At 42.0% G+C, this 20,462-nt stretch overlaps 1 protein-coding gene and 1 long non-coding RNA gene across 2 annotated transcripts; one reads left to right on the top strand and one right to left on the bottom strand.

Moving 5' to 3' along the window:
* Positions 1 to 1,157: 1,157 nt before the first annotated feature.
* LOC119172537 (uncharacterized) lies at positions 1,158 to 7,562 on the bottom strand. The gene is made up of 8 exons (XM_037423687.2): positions 7,234 to 7,562; positions 6,440 to 6,552; positions 6,131 to 6,353; positions 4,944 to 5,128; positions 4,358 to 4,496; positions 4,214 to 4,288; positions 1,461 to 1,581; positions 1,158 to 1,261 (listed from the first exon to the last, which is right to left on the bottom strand). Exons 1-8 carry the CDS (start codon positions 7,409 to 7,411, stop codon positions 1,246 to 1,248), a joined length of 1,050 nt encoding a protein of 349 aa, XP_037279584.2. The 5' UTR covers positions 7,412 to 7,562; the 3' UTR covers positions 1,158 to 1,245.
* A 211-nt stretch (positions 7,563 to 7,773) lies between these two features.
* Positions 7,774 to 14,820, top strand: LOC119172538 (uncharacterized). Its single transcript, XR_005109968.2, has 4 exons — positions 7,774 to 8,214; positions 8,301 to 8,514; positions 8,952 to 9,146; positions 9,205 to 14,820. It is a non-coding gene; the product is annotated as an uncharacterized LOC119172538 (long non-coding RNA).
* Positions 14,821 to 20,462: the final 5,642 nt, after the last annotated feature.

The following is a 20,462-nucleotide window of genomic DNA, read 5'->3' as shown; positions in this document are numbered from 1 at the left end:
TTCGCAGACAGTTTTCATTAAACATCCAGTTTCTTTCTTTCAGCGCCCGTGGTTTCGTTATCAAAGACCCCAAGTTATTTTCGTCGAGTTTCTGTTATCAAATCTTCACGTTTCCCTCCACCATTTAACTCCCCAAACCCAATGCTCGTCGCCAGTTGACTTAATTTTCGATGATATTTTTCCGAAAAATGCCTAGCTACTTCCAAAGCATGTTGGAGGGCTTCCTTCAAGACCATCTCAGTCATTTTCCCAAATACGTATTAATTTCGACGGATGCAACCCAAAATCTTCAGAAGGCTTGAGTATATAGGTATTTTTTCTCATCAATTAACTGGTCTTTTGCACTCCGATTGCCTGACTTCACACCAATTTATCTCGCAGAATTCCTGGCTATTACATTGGCTCTTCGAAAACTAAATTATCAGCAATCAAAAGCTATTATTATTTCGGATGCTTTGTTTGCATGTACACATCTAACGTCCGCAAAGCAGTCTCCTCTTCTCAGGATATTTTGGTCTCTCGTACCGCATAGCCTATCAGAAGTTCGGTTTATTCGGGTACCCGGGCAGGCTCGAATTGTACTAAATGAAATTGCTGATTCGCTCGCTTCGGCATCTTTAAATTTCCCGGTGGTGATAGTAGCTCCACAGTTTCCTTTTATTGCTGCCGAACGATTCAAACGCCTGTTAATCTTAAAAATCAACGAAACGTCTCTCCTACAATCTGAATAATTCGGCACTTGCAATTCGCATGGAACACCGCAAAATGCCTTTCCCGTCAATGTGAGCCCAGTTAAAAAAAGCAATTGAAACCAATTGGAAAATTTCCACCTGGTCCAATTGGTTCCAATTGTGAATTAGTACACAATTGAGCCAATTGGACCAATTGGTTTTACACCAATTGGTTTTACACCAATTGGTATAGAACCAATTGGTCCAATTGGTTGTGCACCAATTGGCCCAACACCAATTGGACCAATTGTGTATAATTCACAAATGGAATCAATTGGTTTTATGCCAATTGGCTCAAATGGTATAGTATGGCATGACCAATTGGCATCTAACCAATTGGACCAATTGTTTATATGCCAATTGGCTCAAATGGTACAGGACGTATTGATTAATGAATGCATGTAGACACCTTTGACAAAAATGCAATTATTGTAAAACAGAACATCTTTTATTTACAAACATAATATGCGGTATCTTGCCATGCAGGTCCAGCACTTTGCTACAGCCACATTGGTTAGTCACGCTGCACCCTGCAGAAACAATAAACAAACAGCATTTGCATGAAGGCTAGTTTCATTACAGTTAAAAAAAAAGTGGCTCACAATGAAAAGTGGAATTAAATGCACTTTAGGTTCAATACACATTGAAGTAGAGCCCCAACTTATCAAGCCAAAATTTGTTTACTACTGAAGTTAAAAAAATTGCAAAACAAAATTGCGGTTGGTGTACCTCTTTGCCATCTTGTCGATGTCTGCGATTTTCTCTCCAACATAATGGTTCATTCGCTTCATGAGCGTTTGGACCGCACTGTCTGGGAAACCTTGCTTTTCCAAGCGACGCTTGTAGCAGGCTGTTAAAAAAAGGCATTTAAACATATATAAGATACACAGGTATAATTATTAACATAAAGCTAAATGAATCCATTATAGAATAAAAAATACGCTTTGTTTTTAGGCAGCTGCACATGAAAATTTTAGGTAGCATCTTCAGTGGTGTCAAAATGGCATCTCATAGCAGAAAAGATATCAAAAGCACTCATTATTACTTCGGTAGCAAAGCATTTTGGATATAAATGACACAAAAACAATGCAGAATATAGAACTAATGAATCTATTCATGAAGTTATCGTGAGAAATTTTTTTAAAACAGATTTTAAATGTAATATCAGTTAACCATCTATGAAATTCACCATTATGTATTTTCGCCTCATAAACTGCATACATCATGAGTGATACTATTAAGAAATGTCCCAGAAGAATAGACCTCTACCAGGGTACATCACAGTGCGACGTCGCTAGCGCACGTGGAAGGTGTGGTTGGCGAAGCATTACCTCTGGTGCCTCAGTGCAGTACGGTCGTGCGATGTTTGGGGAAAGTTTTTTTCTTTACTTTCTTTTTTCAAAGCCTAACTTCATGTTACAATGGCGACATCAGCTGTAGTACATGTCAGTGAACATCTAGCTGTGTGGTAAACTGCGTGATGAAATATTTGCCACGCTGGCTGTTTATCTTGAAGAAGTGAACACACGTGGTGGCCTGTGCGAGGAAAAGCGGCATCGTCTTGGAAAATGTGCACTCTATTGTGGAGTGTAGTGTACGTTAAAAGGCATCAACAATATCGGTTCATCTTGACATCTGCAAAGGTGAACCTGAGAAGATTGTGTGTGGTACGTGCAGGGTGAATAACGATGTGGCTTGTTTGCAAAAACATAGGCGCTTGTTTTGGGCTGGTGGCAGCGACCGGTTGTCTACAGAACTTGATTCAAGATTTTAGTGAAGGTAAATATGCATTTGACACGGTCATCTGCGAGTCTGTACATCTCAGCATTTGCGCTCTGTGCAGGAAAAAAATTGCATGATCACCGGGCTGAAAGATACCACTGGTAAAGCTAAATATACGCTTCGCCCCAGCGAGTACACAAACCCAATAAAGGTATAACTCGTTTTATCAGAGGCCTCATATGACTTCATGTAAAAGGCAGAGATTCTTGTTTCACATATACTTAGTACCTTTACTGCTCGATATTCATGAAGTGAAGATGCACACTAGAAGTTTGTGTGTTAGGTCTTAAGGGAACAATGTAAGTATGCGAATACCTTGTATGCATCAGATGCAGTGATGTGACTGTGCAAAAGATAACGTATGTAATTAAGTTAAAGAGTTTAAAAATGCATAAATTTTCAGAGGGGTATGAGGAATGTAGCTGACAACTTTGCTTTAATTTTCACAAGGATTTGTTAACCTCAGCCGAACACACGACAAAGTGTTTTCTTGTTTGTTCTTGTTTCTTTTCCCATTCATCTTCGGTCAGAATTTTGCGGCATGAGTGAGAATTTTCTTCATAACCTCTCGCACAGCAGCTCAAAACCTTGCTGCAGCCAATGCTGTGCCTCGTTTAAAACTGCGATGCACATGTCGCAACGAAAATTGGGTACATTTAGGTCTATACCATTACAATATTTCTCAAAGCATCCGTCACCGTGAATACGTTTGCTTTTGAAGAGGAAAAATGTTTTTTTAATGGCTGCCATCTATGGCAGCCTACAACAATTCACCAAAATTTCAGCCTGACGAATGCAGACACATGCAGCCCTGCTAGTATGTAGAAAGATCCCGCTAGCGGAACTTTCTTGTCAACCAGCCCCAGCGCCGTAGGAAGGAATGGTGGGCACAGTGCTCATAGTGACGTCACATTATTTGCAAACAGGGAGAGGTATCTATAAAAACACCAGATCTGTGCGGAAGGCACAGCACAGTCACAGCGAAAGCTAGAAGAGCGACCTTTCAGAGCCTTTTCGAAACACTCATTGGTAACTAGTACAAGCACACTTGCTTGATACCCACTAGGTCATTATTAATAAATTTATTTGGGTAGTAGGCCAGCATTTGCTATGCTGTTTTTCGTCATTCTTCTGAGAAGCGTGGTATCCGCTAAACACTTGCAAGGAATTTTGTGCCAATTTATGCAGTGACTGACAACGATGAGGAATTATGCCTAAAATGGGTATGCGCCACAGTTAATAGCTCAACAAAAACAAGATTTTGTAATGGGTTGGAGCATTGGATGACCCACTTACTACGCTGTTCACATTGTGCGACAACTGCTTGTTCTTTCGCTGTTTTAAAACGCTTTATAAGTCGTATTAACGCAATTGCTTTCTCGACATCAAGCCTGCCTAAGGCAAGTTTGCCAACAAGTCCCAAGCTCCGGCGTGGCTCAGTGGCAGAATACTGGGCTGGCACCCAGTGGACCAGAGTTCGAGCCCCACTGTGTCATTAGTTTTTTTCGCTATGTTCGCGCAAGACCTGAGTTGTGATCTCACAACAGCTTTCGCTGTAATATATGTGCATAGTACTGGGTCTTGGTTGAACTTCAGCACTGTAAACTGTGCAAAGTGAGGTAACTTAGTTATTGGTGCTTCATTAGAACACCATTTATGAGCTCACACACTGACGAAATGGGATATATGTTGATACTCACTTCGCATGACAGACACCTTCCATGGTGTCAATGGATCCTTTCTCGGCCGATTTGGGAAACGAGGACAATGCTTGCCTGCAGAACATTATACATTAAGCAATTTTAAACACTGCATTACTGGCAGTTCAAAGTACTGGAAATTACCTTGCAATGATCGTCCTTGTAGCTGAGCTGGATCCCAGATTGTCACCAGCAGATCCTTAATGAACAAAGAATCTTTGTCCCGAGCCTGCACACGACGCCATGTTTCCAGCGGAATTCGCAGCCCTTGTCCAATGTCAACCTGCAGAAAATAAAAGCAGCAGTAACACATGAGTGCCATTCACAATGCTTAAATTTAATGTACCATATATAAAGGTTTTCAATTGAGCAGAACTATTCTGTGTGAAGTTCACAAATAAACGCATGTAATTGAACAACAGCTTCTTGCTTATCACATAAAACTAATGCATGCTTTCCTTCAAATTTCACGAAGAAACACTGCAGCTGAGTCATTGAAGCCTTAGTGGTTTACAGTGCACTAGGGCAATGATACACCATGGTTTGTGGGCTGTAACTGGAACATGAGGAAGTGAACGGATCACTTGCAAAGAAAAACATACACCTGTCAAAGAACTAGGCCAGGCTTATGAGCTGAGGATTTCAAGTGTAGTTACTATATGATTGCTGTCATTATGTAGGCACTAAGCACAGCTTTTTCTAAAATAAAACTGAGTCTCAAACATCTCACCAAGCTACCGCCTGATGCACCAGCTTGCGCCTTCAAGGGAGAATGTGGGCACTCTCTGGTGGGTGATGAAGGGGGGGATGGTGTGCTGCTAACTGCTGGAAGAGTGATGTCCATGCTGTGTGGCAGAGGGGTGCCAGGGCTGTGGGACTGAGCAGTAGGCTCTGCACTTTTGTATCTACTGGAGCCTACATGAAAATTGCACATCAGAAACTGAAGTGAACCAACTAACATTGGAACATGGTTATTCGCTTAGAAGGTACATTTGCTACATATAGATGGGGACGAAGGAAGGACACAAGACATAGCGCTAAACTACATCTGATTATTCATTTTTGATGGAACGACCTATATGTACCAAACATGCCAATAACAGCAGTCTTAGTCCAAGCACTAGCAAAGAATAAAGTAAGCAAACTACACTTACCTTGCACACTGCCTATGGCTTATCAATGTTCTGAAATTCTACCTCATTTCTTAAGAGCGTTGTGGAAGCAAAGCTTTCAGGACACTTGTCAGAAGTGTATGAAATTGATTGCAGGAAAGATGCTAAGGCGCATTGCCGGGCTAGTTGGTTGGGGTTCATCATTTATATGGGTATAGCGCACCACCACAAGGACATAAAAAGATCTGCTGTATCTTAACATGATCTTTTCCAGGTTTTACCGGTCTACTGTTATTGTATAAATAGCATGTGTGATCGCAAATGAAACAGTAGTTGCAAGTTAGTGCTAAGTGTGTGTCTCTGTGTCCTTGTGGTGGTGCGCTATACCCATATAATCGCAGGAAAGAAAATGGTGTGAGGACCCCTTCCACGACACCTAAGAATGGACATAGAATTTTTGAACGCTGATAAGCCATAGGCAGTGTGTAAAATGGTGTGTTGTTTTGTAAAACTTTTTTGATGATGCTTGGCCAAAGAGTGCTGTCATAGGCTATTTACGTCCATATAATTTTGCTCCATCAGAAATTAAGCATCAGTTGTAGTTCAGCACTATATGCCTCGTGAGTTCATTCTTCGTCCCCGTGTATATGCGCAGTAGAGTTTAATGATGCAATACCAACTAGCCCAACAAAGCATCCTCGTGAACTTAACTTGCTAAATCATTCTTACACTCTTGTTTACAGAATATTCCTTCTACCAAGAGTGTGTGCCACCACTTCATATATAATATACCAATTAGACTTGCCTTCTCTGATCTTGACTAGGAGCTCCTTTTGGAGATCTCTGTTCAGCCCTCGAAGCTCTACGAGTTCCTCGTTCTGAGCATCTATTTTTTTTTGCATTTCTGCAACTTTTTTTTGGAGCTCATTCAGCTCAGCCTCCTGTGAGGGTGAGACCTTCACAGCTTTTTTCTTTTTTTGTAGAATTTTTAAAAGCCGCTCCCTACTCTCGGAGGGCTTGTCTTGTTCCTAAAAAATAAAACATGAGCAATAAAATACTGGGCAATATTTTCTTTTATGCTTGGTCAAGCAATTACATATAGGGTGAACCATACCTTCGATGGTGCAACATTGCTGTCGCCATCGCTGGCTTGATCAGAATCTTCAATTAGGGGCCTCACCCGCACCCTTTTTCGGGACACAATTTCCTTCAAGTCTTGTTCCGACTCTGGAATACACAACATTCTATTACAGTACAAGTCGTAAGCTAGAAAAACGGTGTAACTGAAGACTACCATAAAAGCAACATGGCCCAAGAGAGCAATATGATTGTAGCAAGAAATGTTAACCTAGAAAAACGTATCTGTCTCAACAGATTGTGATACATACATATAAAGGTTAAAGCTCTTTACATAAGCAAATGACACAAGCTCACGTGTTTGAAAAGGCAAACTAAAAGATTGGTGAACCATCAAGAAATATATTCATGTGTGCACATAATTTCGCGTGTACATTCGAATTTAATGGCTATATATCTGAATCAATTAAATGCTTGATGTCGTTTGATCACATAAATGACCACAGTGCACGCCATATTTACCTGGGTATATGACAAAGAGTGGGTGTACACGTGAGTGTACGCAAATATAATTAGGAAGTTCTACAATTTGTGCGTTCAAAGAAACCTAGAGCGCCTAGCTCACTTACGTTTTTTCATGCATCTGCCTGTTCTAGCCCCCTACATTAAACGGGGCACGTAATTTTAATTTTGCCGAATTGCACGAACTTCGATGAAAATCGCCCTGCACTGACGTATACACGATCGATTTATCGCACGTCACATCGTTGCTGCGTGGAGCACGAAACAATCGAACTAATTCAATGCAGCCTTAAAAATGCACAAACTTACCTCCAACCCGCAAAATTCTTGCGCGGTAGTAGGCACATGTGCCGGTGGAATCGGTCCATTTGACCATAAAGAAGGCTGTCGAATAATCCTCATTCGGATTGAAATTTTTTATGTCTTCCACTGGCACGATTGCCAAATGTTTGTCGTCCTGGTATCGAACGTAAGCGTGAGTAATCATCGCTGCAACGTTCCGATTCCAACACCGCAGACAATCACGCACAACACACAGAACACACTACACACGTTCTCGAGCAGTACGATGCCACCATTACCACGTTTTTTTCCGAAAAGCTGCTGCAAGCTCATTGATGTTGATGCTAGTTAGGCCGTCCTGAAGTGACAAGGATGGCGCCCAGCTAGAACTAAAAAAGCAAAATAAGTTAGACACTGACACTGATGCTAAAATAAAATGTTATTGCTGTTGAAAAATAGTTTGATAAACTTATTATTTGGCATTCAAATCCCCCATAAATAAAAAAGTTACGCCAATTTTGAGGCCATTGTTGAGCTTGTTGGCTCGTTGCACGCAGCAGCGCGGCCATGGAGGCCTCCGTGAGCGCGGCAGACGTCGAAAACAATTTTTTTCGGCTTTTGTGACGTGATAAATGCCAAGAAAAAAACGTTTTCTTTTTTAGGTTGCGTTCACTGACCACTTGCGGTGAGCTATTGTAAACAAACGTATGTTTGGTATGTTTGCGGCCGCAGGACTGTGGTAGCGTGGTCGTTCTGTGGCGTGGGTCGGTGTTCTGGCAAGTGTTCTGTGGGTCGGTCAATCTAGCGTGTAGAGCAAGTGGTGGTCAGAGCGCATTCAAGTTTTACACATAGACGAGCGCATAGCGGTCACCGCCACATATTAGCAAGATGGAACCGCAGAAGAAACGGAAAAAGCGCGGAAGGTATAAAAAGTATCTGAATCCAAGCAGTGTATGCAGTGTGCCCAGATCAACAGACTCATCAGCTAGGCTGCGGCTCGCTAAAACTGTAAGTAAACTTCTTTAATTGTCTCGACTCTATCAGATTATCGGCAAAAAATGTCCTTGTTAAATCTCAATAATCTTGCCGCGCAGGAATCCATAAAGGATGGCTCACACAATAAAAGTTCGGATGAAGGTCCGCTGGATTCGCGGCCGCCCGTCGGTCAAGCGGAGTACACGGTACCGCAAAATGCGACATCGATGGCCGCTGCGGTGTTGGCGGCGGACAGTGCTGTGCAGCATGCGAATAATGACGACGATGGGCAGCGATTCCGATGGAGCGAGCAGCCTATGTTCTAGAACGCTGGTACGTAGATGGATGCCTTCGTCTCAAATATTGTACGCAGTGCGTTGAATGTAACAAGTACGTACGTTTGTGTTGGTGCGTGCACGCGTGCTGGAAAGTGCACCTACAAACATAATTTCCTAAAGCATTGGCTTAATGATTTCGAGAATGCGTGCTCAATTTAATTAAGAGGCACAGTTAAATTTAATTAGAGAAACTGTTGAGCCTCATTTACCACAACGTTACGATTGAAATCTTGGGTCCTTTTCTTGGAGCTGGTTTTCATAAAAGAAAAAGAAGCACGCGCGGGGGGGGGGGGGCGCAACATTTGTTTTACAGAGAGTTACAGTATATATCCTTTAGTCGTGTAAAAATTTGCAAGAGACAAATATGTTTTTAGTATATTCTTTGCTATTTATTTTTATGATTTATCTAAATGCATTTTTTTTTTTGTCTAGACATCTCCGCAGCCAGCCATTCCGGGTGATCGAAGTGAACGACAGAGAGATCTGCAAGATATAGATGATGGAGGTGATTACAGTGGAGACTGTGCCGCCACTGTGTATGATCCATGTGGTGCAAATCATTTCATCAGTGATGATGACAACACAGATTTTGGCAGTTGTGATGACACAACTGACCCTACAACAATGGTATGCTTCCACATAATAATTGTATTCATGTAAACCTTACAATGAATTTTTTCTGCAGGGCACTCAACATGATACTGTGGACAGCGTGACTCGGGGCGTGTTTCTATCTGAATGTAACAGTGAAGTGTGTGATGTGGCTGATGGCATAGACAGTGAGGGACCTTTCAATGGAAACTTGTCAACCGATGCCGACACAAACAGGACACAACTTGGAGATTTGTTTCAGGAGGTCCTGAATGAAAAGATTGTCGTTTCAAAAGGCGAGATGCTTTTGATGATATTTAAACATGCCATAAAAAGTAATTTGTCTTTTACAGCAATGGTGAGTTTGATTGAAATGGTCAACATGTTTTTTGAACGACCTGTTCTGCCACATTCACGATACCAGCTTGGCAAGCTTTTTTCAGAGCATGGCACCGAGATGAGTTTTCATTTCATTTGTGGTAAATGTTCGACAGTGCACGAGGTCGCACAATCCTATGCTCAGTCGAGTCATTGTCAAAAATGTGGCTGGGCTCTAGCTTCCTCAGTAAACAGCGAATCATTTTTTGTCCTATTGGATGTCCCCTCTCAACTTCGAAAGGTTTTAAAGAATTGCAGCTTTCTTGACCTGACAAAGCCCTTAAGTCAAAGCAGTAACCTTTCTGATATTTGTGATGGAGAATTATATCGCAAATTTGTTTCTGCTACAGTAGACGAAGGGCACAGGATTAGCTTTACATTAAATGCAGATGGCACACCACTATTTTCATCCAGCAACACTTCAATTTGGCCTATACAGCTACTGGTGAATGAGGTGCCCATTATGCAAAGAGGGGACAAACTTGTGTTGGCTGCTCTTTGGTTTGGAAAGAAAAAGCCAGATATGAGCATTTTTCTTGATGTGTTTGTAGAGAAAATGGAAGGTTTGGCACAGAATGGCTTTGTTCTTGATCATGAAGGACAGCCGAAGCTGTTCAAGGCTTATTGCATTTGCTGTGCAGTTGATTCAGTGGCAAGAGCCCCCATGCAAGGGGTCATGCAATTTAATGCATACTATGGGTGTAACTGGTGTCTGCAAAAGGGGGAACGCATTGCAGGCACTACCAGGTACCCAGTAGAGAAGAATGAGCCACCAGAGCGTTCTGAACAAGAAATTATGGAAGATGCAGAAACTGCATTGCAACAGGATCATTCTGAAAGAGGAGTGAAGACAGTTTCTCCACTTCTAAACTTGCCACATTTTGATATAGTCTGGGGTTTTGTCCCCGATTATATGCATAGTATTTTGTTGGGAGTGGCGAGGCAGTTTTTAGAGATGTGGATGGCTGATGCACAGTGTGATTTCTATATTGGGAAGCATCAAAGAACGATTGATGAAAGGCTGACAGCACTGGCTCCTCCTAGAGAAGTGCGCCGGTTGCCAAGAGCAACAAAAGAAAGAAAGTGGTGGAAGGCCAAGGAGTTTGAGAATTGGGTGCTCTTCTACAGCCTGCCAGTGCTGCAAGGAATTTTGAATAAATCTTGCATCAGTCACTGGGCTTGCCTTGTTGAGGTGCTTCACATTCTGCTGTCACGTAACATAAGTTTGTCACACTTTCAGCGAGCAGAAGAACTCCTTTTGGAGTTTCACGTCATGGCAGAAGCCATATATGGGAAAAAATGCATGACATTTAACCTACATCAACTTGTGCACATTGCAAAAAGTGTCAAGCACTGGGGCCCACTGTGGGCGCATTCGGCATTCCCGTTTGAAGCTGGCAATGGCGCATTAAAGTCCATGGTAAAAGCTGCAAATGGCGTACCACACCAAATTTGTAGAGCACATCAAGTTGAGGACTTGATCGACAAGCTATCAAGCATAACAACAGACAGGAGAGTGCTTGACTACTGTATGTCGCTCGACAAAAGAGCCACACAGAAGACAGTTGTTGCTGAAGACATTCGCCTTTTTGGTAGGGGTGTCCCATACAGAAGTGATGCTTCTACAGATCTTGTGCAGTACACCCGTATGCTTATGAAAGGGACAGTATACACGAGCCATAACTACTCGTCAAAAAAAAAGACTAACAGTTCTGTCGTACGCCTTGCTGACCAATCATATGCGGTTATAGAAACAATTCTTATGAAACAAGGCGAAGTGTACATTGCAGCCAGGCGCCTCCACTGCTCAGCAGTAAAATATAGCACCTTAGTGATGGAACATTTGGTGAAGGTTCAAAGAGAAGCAGCAACAACAACTCTTGTATCAGCATCAGAAATTTTCAGTGTTTGTGCACACATGCAAGTAGGCCCGAACATATTCATTTCACCCGTGCCTAGCTCGTTCACAATGTAAATTTTCAAATCTGGTGTGCAATTCTAATAGACCATTTTCAAGCACACCATCGCCACTAACAAGTGCGGAAGCACTCACGGGTAAAGTTGGTATGCCAGAGCAGCCAACGGCAAGAAGTATGCGGGCCTCACGCTTTACCGCTTGCGTCATTCCAGGACTTCTTAGAGACCTTGAATTTGGCTAGGTGCAACATATTACTGCGTAATTCAATTGCGAACTTCAGTGTTCAGCTGCGAGGGCTTCTCGACTATTTCCATCAGTCTCACTATAGGATTTTTTAAGTGGCTCAGAAGTGTCATCCCCCTTTTGTTTTCCTTTATGGCAAAAAATGAAATAAAATAGATACACTCTGTTGCCTATGAAACGCTCGAGCAGTCCTACATTTGGAACCAATGTCCACTGACACTGTCTACGAGTAGAATGTGAGGTTCTGATTTTGAAGAGTTCTATAGAAAGTATAGTCCGCATTTAATAAAATAAGATACAATCACTGAACGGCCGTGTGTGTTGCTTGCACCATATGTGATGATTTGATTTGTGGGGTTTAACGTCCCAAAACCACGATATGATTATGAGAGACGCCGTAGTGGAGGGCTTTGGAAATGTCGACCACCTGGGGTTCTTTAACGTGCACCCAAATCTGAGCACACGGGCCTACAACATTTCCGCCTCCATCGGAAATGCAGCCGCCGCAGCCGGGAATCGAACCCGCGACCTGCGGGTCAGCAGCAGAGTACCTTAGCCACTAGACCACCGCGGCGGGGCTTCCACCATATGTGTAACGAACGATACGTGTCTACTAACCTTCATTGGCACTATAACTACAAGTTGGGATTGTACTAGAGCAAATAAAAAGCAGGACAAAAAAGGGGATACAAATTCTCTTACATATATCAATTAATTCAAATATTTGTAGCTTCTTCATTATTCACGGGCAAAGTACATCCATATTTATCTTTCTTAGCCTTGCCAACCAATTTTTGCAGACAGATGCAACAATGCACAGGATCCCCTGCCTCTTTGAGGCAATCGATTTGTAGCTGGAAACTACTGCTCATTTTATGTGAGCAAGTTTTTTTTTTTGATGCCGTGTGTAGCATGACGTTACAATACCTCGTTTAGCAATATTCGAATGCTCTGACATGAAATTAAGACACTGGTTTCGATGAACCAGTCGTGCAACCTAAAATCAGGTACCAAGAAACAGCAAATTATCATAGCAAGGAACCTCACAAATAAATTCTTGTTCCGTTCCTTTTTAAACGCATTTAGAATGTGCTCACTTCTTTGCACAGTGCAAAGAAGTGAGCACTTGTGAATTAAAATAAAATAATCACTGTACCTAAACACTGTAAAACCTTTCTGCTGTTTTGTTAAACCCGATCATGGACAATTAATTGTTAATCGTTGAACAAGTAATCATTTATAATTATGGATTTGGTGTTCCAGCTCCCACTGCTCACGATAGCACGTTTTGACTTATGTATCGGCATGTGATCATTCATTCGCGTGCCGACTGTATCATTCCTTTAGCATTTAATGTGTAGATATACATGCAGGTGCGTTCAGACATGTATAGTATTTTGGATGTAATAGTCAACATTTGGGGATGCCTCTTAATTTTTCTTTTTTGTTCGGTGCTCCCACGGCACCAACGAGCAGCGGGTGATCGAAAACAGCTGGCGCGTTTGACCGATTCAACGTACACACTTTTCCCATAGTGCTTCCCATGCCTGCGAGGGCTCTGGGATTGCTTGAAAATGGTCTATTTGTTTTGCACTGAGGGGACTCGGCATGCTCATATGGTTCAGATGTGCTAAGGATATTTATGATTAAATTGACACTAGATAAAACTGGTATCCCATCTTGGTGAAGTGCTTATCCTTACCACTTTTTGTGTACAACTCGAGAGCTCTCCTAACTGGTATGTGGCACATTATATGAGCATTCGAGTTTTTCTTTAGAAGGGCTTGTATGCTAATTGTCACTATGTGATTGCGTCATTGTAACTGTTGTATTATATGTTGTATATTCTTTTTTCAATGTGCATTTTATGAAATGCCATAATCAAGGAAGTTAAGACATTTGCTTAGGGAGCATAGGGACTCGGGTTTAAATCGCACTAATAGAGTGAAAATTTGTTGTTGTTTTTTTCATTTGTATTTTTATGATTGTCCTAAGTCACAAAGTGACATATACTCTTTTCTTCTTGTCCTTGCATATAATTGCTAGTGCTTGAAGTTCGGTAAAATTATGATTTCAGCACTGCTCATTGTCGCTATGTTATTGCAACATTGCAACTATCATATTGTATGTGCTATTTTTTTTAATATGCATTTTATTAAATACCATAATCAAGGAAAGAAAAATGGGTTTGTAGCCCACTGGTTAAAGGGGTCCTGACAAAATTTTGTGGCTGAGACAGCCTGCAAGGTCGATTCCCGTGAGCATTTGTATATCATCTGCAAAATATCAACTGCAAATATAGGTTGGAAGGTATTTTAAATCGATTTTGGAAGTTTGCATCTTGCCACTGACACCCTCGAAGGGAAACCTTTGAAGACCCCCTACTTCCCTTCAGTCACCATGCTGCAGTCAATAAAACAAGTTATGATGACATCATAGCTGCCTTTTTTGTTGCGTTTGTTATCGGAGTCTATACTTCTTGGCGGCTGCTTGGGAGTGCTTCGCTGTGGCACACGCTTTGAAAGTTTTGTGTTTGGCGACATTGCAGTCAGGTTTACTATTCGAAAGTAATTCTTGATGTGGACTGTACAGAAGTGTGTCACAGTTCTTTGTGCTGACTTGATCAAGAGCTGCATACTCTAGGTAGCGATAGTTGCCCCTGGTGGCTTCTCGTTTTTTGGAGCTCTTTCAAACTGATACTGAAAGTGGTCAATTGTCAGGGGCCTGTAATTATCTGTCCCGTGCTGCAGCAAATTATGTGTCGTGTCATGACTAACAGGCCCCCAGCAACACATTGCAGCTGAAAAATGCGAGGCCAATGTTTTTGTGTCAGTACCCCTTTAAGGCATTTGTTTAAAAGCATGGGGGCTCAGGTTTAAACTGCAGTAATTGAATGAAAATTTTTGTGTTATGTTCATTCGTATTTTTATAGGGAGGACTGTTTTAATTCTCTTGTTGTTCTGGCATACAATTGCTACTGCTTGAAGTTCAGTGAAAAATGATTTTGCCGACAACACCTTACTAGTATTGGTGATTGAGTTTCATTGCTCTGGAACCTTGATGTTGTATTGCAAGTGTTGTGAAAAAAATGCACCAAGATAGATACAAAGGGAGTGTCTGCTGCTTACTTTTGTTGTACTTTTTGTACTAATAAACGTTTGTGTGACCTGATTGTGTGCTTTTGTTATATACATGCCTGAAACTGCCTCCACTGCTTATGGCCTTTGAATATTAATTCGGTGTTATATGCCAAAAATTTGCACTGCTCTATTTTCAGCTGTACCATTTAGATTGATGTAACTGCCTTATGTTTGCAATAATTGTACCAAGAAACATTTTTTCAGAAAAAAGGTCTAATCTATTGTAGTGTCCTTGAATAAAACTAGCTGTAATCACATTCAAGCAAAAAACATTTTTGCACTGCTCTCACTATCCCGAGGCACGCAAAGCTGTGAATAAAGTTCCCTGTAGTGCATGCATGACAAAAGGATATAATGCTGTTTTTCGCAAGAGTAGCTCCATGCACATGAGCTGTGTAACTTAGTTTGTCTTTGCGGAACTTACGTGGCTTTCAAAACTTTTAAAAAATGCCATTAGTGTCATTTGGCCTGCTAGTGCCCACGAAGAACTAAAATGCCGAAGGGGCGCTCAACGGACTGACTAAAAACCTAGTAGATTGTGTGGTGGGCCAAAAAGTTGTACAATATATGCTAAAAGAGACTTGACAAGCACAAAATGAGATAAAAGCCGAACGGTTCGATGGATTCTGACATATGTCCTTAAAACAACATTAATAATTAGCACTTTCAGGTCATCTTAGCAGTGGTATAATAGACCCTTGGAATTTTTTAACATTTTGCAAGTAAATGAACGGAACAGTTCAAAGCGACTCCAAGTTTCTGACCAAACTGTGCATGCGAATTTCCAAGGGAAGCTTATGGCCCAACTAAAAGCAACCATTTTTGATTGAACCATTTGGCATTTGCACATTATTCAAATGGCCTAGTTGAAAAAAAGCCCATTTGGTCCACTTGGAAATGAGTAAACCCACTTGAACCATTTTCAATTAAATTGTTTCACATGGCTGAGTTAGAAATGGAAATTTCATTTGACCCAAATGCAAGTGAACAAATCCAATTGAACCATTTGGCAATTCATTTTTTTTCAGTTGGCCCTGTTGCAAATCCCATTTGGCCCAATTGGGAGTGAGCATATCCAATTGGCAATCCAAATGACCCAATTGGAAGTAGGCAAACCATTTGAAAATTCCAATTGGTCTTCTTGGTTATACCATTTGATCCTAGTGGACCAATTGGCAATTCCAATTGTTCCAAATGGCCCAATTGGAAGTAGATGAACCATTTGAAGATTCCAATTGGTCCTGCTGGTTATACGAATTGGTCCAATTGGAAATGACTATTTCCATTTGGACCCATTGATATTTCCAATTGGTTCCAATTGTTTTTTTTAACTGGGCTGGAACAAGGATGCTGATGAGGCCTAGCTCTACGATGTTCAATCCCAAGCACATCTTCATAAGGGCATAACTCCAGTCAAGACACTTTGCCAGGGGCCTTGCGGTGCATGCAGGTAGGGAGAACTGACTGTTTTATGGCAGCAGTTTTTATACACCTGAATACCATGGAGCCCACAGTCTAGCTTAAAAGTTCCATCAACACTCTCGGCGTTAGCTTGATGCATCAAGAAAATGGGCTGCTTCTAGTCTGAAGAGTTTCATGTTTCATGTCAACAAAAGAAAATTATGGGTTTTATTGTCTAAAATATACAAGCAACCAATCAGTGCTGCCTTGTGGAGGTGTCATGGTTGGAAAGATTTAGAAAAAAGGGACCCAAAATTATAGGATGTTGTCAGCAAGGTTGACAGAAGAATCCGAAGAGTGTGCAAGAGAATGTACAATCAGTACAATGGAGTTTTGGCTTTGTTATGTACAGCTGCTTGGGGACATTATCCTTAAAACTCCCCAAGAACTTTGACAACCTGCTTTTTCTATTCCACCCCAGCCATGTTCCTTTGGTACCATATAAATCTGGCCACGGAAGCCTGGTATTAAAACACCACTTGAAGTGCAACCTCATTCCTGGCTACAGAACCTCAAGGCCACCAAGTCACTGCAGCAGGTTACCCAGAGTACGCTTATCCTGCTGTGAAAATCTAGTGGTTTATGAACAGGCCATGCATTCCACAATACTTCCAAGAAATATTTAAGGACTTTATTCCTGAAAATTAGCTACTATAGCACAGGAAAAGCAGTTTGATATCCAACAAGCAGCAGTGCATGGGCCAATACCTGGCAGGACAGACCCAATTATATATCTTCGAGCTCTGCGATCAAGTCACCGAAATGATGCAGAAGAAATAAGGGCAAGAATCTGGTGGCTTTTTCTTTTTGAGTGTGAATGTGATATACAAATTGAAAAATATGAGTGTTGAATAAACATTTTTGGTAATTCTTAAGTAGCCCTGCAATCTTTTTCCAAATAATAATGAAACAGCTTCATTAAAATGGCTTATTGCCTTGCAATTTGACTGCCACAAAATTTTTTTCTTAATCCATCAAGTACTAGTAGAGTTCCAGGGGATTCGTCGCATACTTTAATTAAGTGCTTCGATCCTCTACCCTTTAGTGCCAGCAAGCCAACTGAAAGCTATGCAAGTTGGGTGACAAGCCTGGGGGCAATAAGATTGTTTGTCCCTTCATTTCTTTTCTTTCTTCCTTTTCTTTTTTTTTGTTTATATGCGTCACTTACTTTCAGTATGAATAAAGCTTGTGCACGGGCACGTGGTGACATCTTACGATAGCACCAGATTTGTAGAGCTCATGATGCTAAAATCAGCCAGTGGTGGTGGACTTTAGGTTTATGGCACCATTTGTCGAGAGAAGAGGGAATTAATTTTAGCTGGCTTCGAGAATTGTAAATTCCAGGCAGTGTGCTGCATTCTAATGTTTGGATCATATGTTCCCAGCAGGTTCGAATACTTATAAGCAGCATTTACTGCCTATGCTGAAAAACTGTGAACATGCGAGTCACATGTTCACAGACTACTGTGACATTTCAAAGTCAATTCTCTTCCCTGTGCACAGTTGCCATGGCTGCCACGGGGTGCTGCCCCATACCTGCGTGCACACTAAAATGCTCGCAATCACGCGAAATTGAGATGATGTGTATTTAAATAAATAATAAAAAAGACACTGCTCAAGTGCATGACATGTGTCACTGTGGCTTTTTGCCCCCTCTATTATCCCCTCCCCCATTTGTTTAGACAAAAAGAGGAAAAAAGAACTTGAAGCGTGACGCACATCTCTGAAACTCCACTTGTGCTTGACAGATTTGAAAATTCTTTTTGGCATTCCGTATGTGAGACAGTGAGGTCAACCGACGGAAAGGTTTTCCAGCTAGGGCCCGTTTAAACCTCTGGTCAAATGCAAGTGAAATGCAGAAATCGACCACCTCTGATAGAGAAACATTACAGACAGAGTCATGAACATGGAAGTTTCTATGGGAGTGTGTATATCAGTGGGTGCCAAGTTATGCACTGTGACCTGTGCCAGGGGTGAAGCCAGGCCAGAAATCTTTTTCGGGGGCGAAGAAGGGGAGGTCAGCCACCCTTTATGTATTTTCATGCATTTATTTGTGTGTGTGAATGTATATACACATGCAAAGTTGAAAATTTTTGAAGCAGTTAAAAACCCTCCCTTAAGCCCCCTTTCCCAGCTATGCCAACATGAGCTGTCCCATTATTGAAGTGCAGATTTTTTATGGCCATCGTGTCCGTGAGAACCCCATGATGCTGAACTCCAAAAATAATTCCCACCTTGACTACCAGCTTTTTAGGCGTAAGGTGCGACCAAAGGCAGGTCATTATCAGATGCCCACCATTGATTCATTTTAGAATAGAATTGAAGTACAATAGTACTTTATTTTATTTATAGTAAGCAGATTACAAAGCTCACTGCAGCGGCAAGGGCTAAAGGCGAACAGCCTGATGAAAGCCCCCATCTTTTTGCAGTTTGTGATAGAACATAATGTCCAATATCAACTCACACAAAAAAATGTTGAATACATTGGTTTGAGACAAATGGGCAACAAGCAACTTACAAGTGTACATATAAAAATCACACACAAATGAACTAAAAAGTTGGCAAAACACATTTCAATAAATATTACTGTATTACTCACTGTTCGAAAAGTTTTTTTTTCTTTTGTACTCAGCCAATGAGTCTGTGTGTGTAGGGGGGGGGGGGGGAGGCTGCGGTAGAACTTGGCTCCTTTATATAACCTTGCAAACACATATGAAGTCACCAAGGTAACAGCTATCTATCTACAACTGCTGCTGTAGCTCACTTGGTATATTGGACGCAATATCCGAAGGTTGCAGGCCTGGTCCTGCACAACACCAGGCCTGCAAGTGGCAAAGTTGGCTTTTTATCGACTTTAATTTCTTTCCATTTATGTTGTAGTTATTACATCACAGCTAAACACTACAAATACTATGTCTTCCACACCTTCCTTGGCCTCATTGTCTTTTGGTTTCATTACATTGTGTCTAACAAAAAAAACTAACCCGTCATGTATCTCCCTTCTTTCGTTCAGCTATTACGTCATTTATGAGGGACATCAGTTCCACTCTGTCTACTAACTAGCATGCCTTTGTTATGCACTGCATTCAAGAGATGGCAAACTTCCTCCTAAAAGGAAGTTAAATTTCATCCCTAATTACCTTAAGTTTGTTATGCACCTAATTACATAGAAAATAAGTTGGCTGAAAGTAGTGACATTACACTGTTACTTTTGAAAAGTTCCCAAACTACTTTAACACAGGTTCATAATTCATGCACTAACTTATGCACATATTGTCACGAGGTTGTGATACACGCAGCACTTGAGAGGAAGCACACAGGAGTCAGGGCGGTGTCAGGCGAACTGTTTATTGGGCGAACTTGTGCCCAGCAAAACAGGGCCAAACACAACTCACAGCAACAGCGGCGTGAACAGTCGTCGGCCGACGGAAAAAAAAAAGGACCCCCAGTGGCGCACGCACTGCGCCGGCTTTTTATACACGCGTCGTAACGCGTTCCAGAGTGGCATACAAGATAAACGCGGCCGGCGTTGCGCTTAACAGAAAGTGATAGCGGCTTCCTTCGTAAACCAAAAGAACCGCACGTGTCAGTCTTTTATACACGCGTCATAACGCGTTCCAGAGTGGCATACAAGATAAACGCGGCCTGCGTTGCGCTTAACAGAAAGTGATAGCGGCTTTCTTCGTAAACCAAAAGAACCGCACGTGTCACTACCCCCCTCTGAAAAAGCATCGTCCCGATGCTAAAGACAGAACATAAGAGAGAGTACATGCAATAAATTACATTAGCAATGCGTCACAGCTAATCAGCGCGCGTAATAAGGTTTAAGTCGCACCACGTGTACGACTTCGGGTCGTGCACGGCGTCGTTGGGATGACGTTAAGCCATCGGGCACGACCTCATAGTCCAGTTCACCACGACGTCGGACTACCTTGTAGGGTCCAAAGTAGCGTCGCAGGAGCTTTTCAGACAATCCCCGTCGTCGTATCGGCGTCCAGACCCAGACAAGGTCGCCGGGTTGGTATTCGGTGTGGTGTCGTCGAAGGTTGTAGTGGCGCCTGTCGACCGTCTGTTGGCTCTTGATACGCAGGCGGGCTAGCTGTCGAGCTTCTTCAGCGCGATCCAGGTAGCTGGCGACGTCGAGGTCTTCTTCGTCGGTGCCGACCGGTAGCATGGCGTCAAGCGTCGTTGTTGGGCTCCGTCCGTAGACGA

This window comes from Rhipicephalus microplus, chromosome X (genome assembly GCF_043290135.1).
Source record: "Rhipicephalus microplus isolate Deutch F79 chromosome X, USDA_Rmic, whole genome shotgun sequence".
Classification (NCBI taxonomy): domain Eukaryota; kingdom Metazoa; phylum Arthropoda; class Arachnida; order Ixodida; family Ixodidae; genus Rhipicephalus; species Rhipicephalus microplus.
Note: the sequence above shows the minus strand (reverse complement) of the source record. Positions and strands in the feature narration are given on the sequence as shown.

Bases quoted from the DNA above. Each gene is read 5' to 3' on its own strand.
- LOC119172537 (XM_037423687.2), bottom strand. From the start codon at position 7,411: ATGATTACTCACGCTTACGTTCGATACCAGGACGACAAACATTTGGCA. The intron at 4,497-4,943 runs GTGAGATGTTTG...TATTTTCTGCAG, and splicing joins GTGCATCAGGCGGTAGCTTG to GTTGACATTGGACAAGGGCT. The intron at 4,289-4,357 runs GTAATTTCCAGT...AATGTTCTGCAG, and splicing joins ACAAGGACGATCATTGCAAG to GCAAGCATTGTCCTCGTTTC.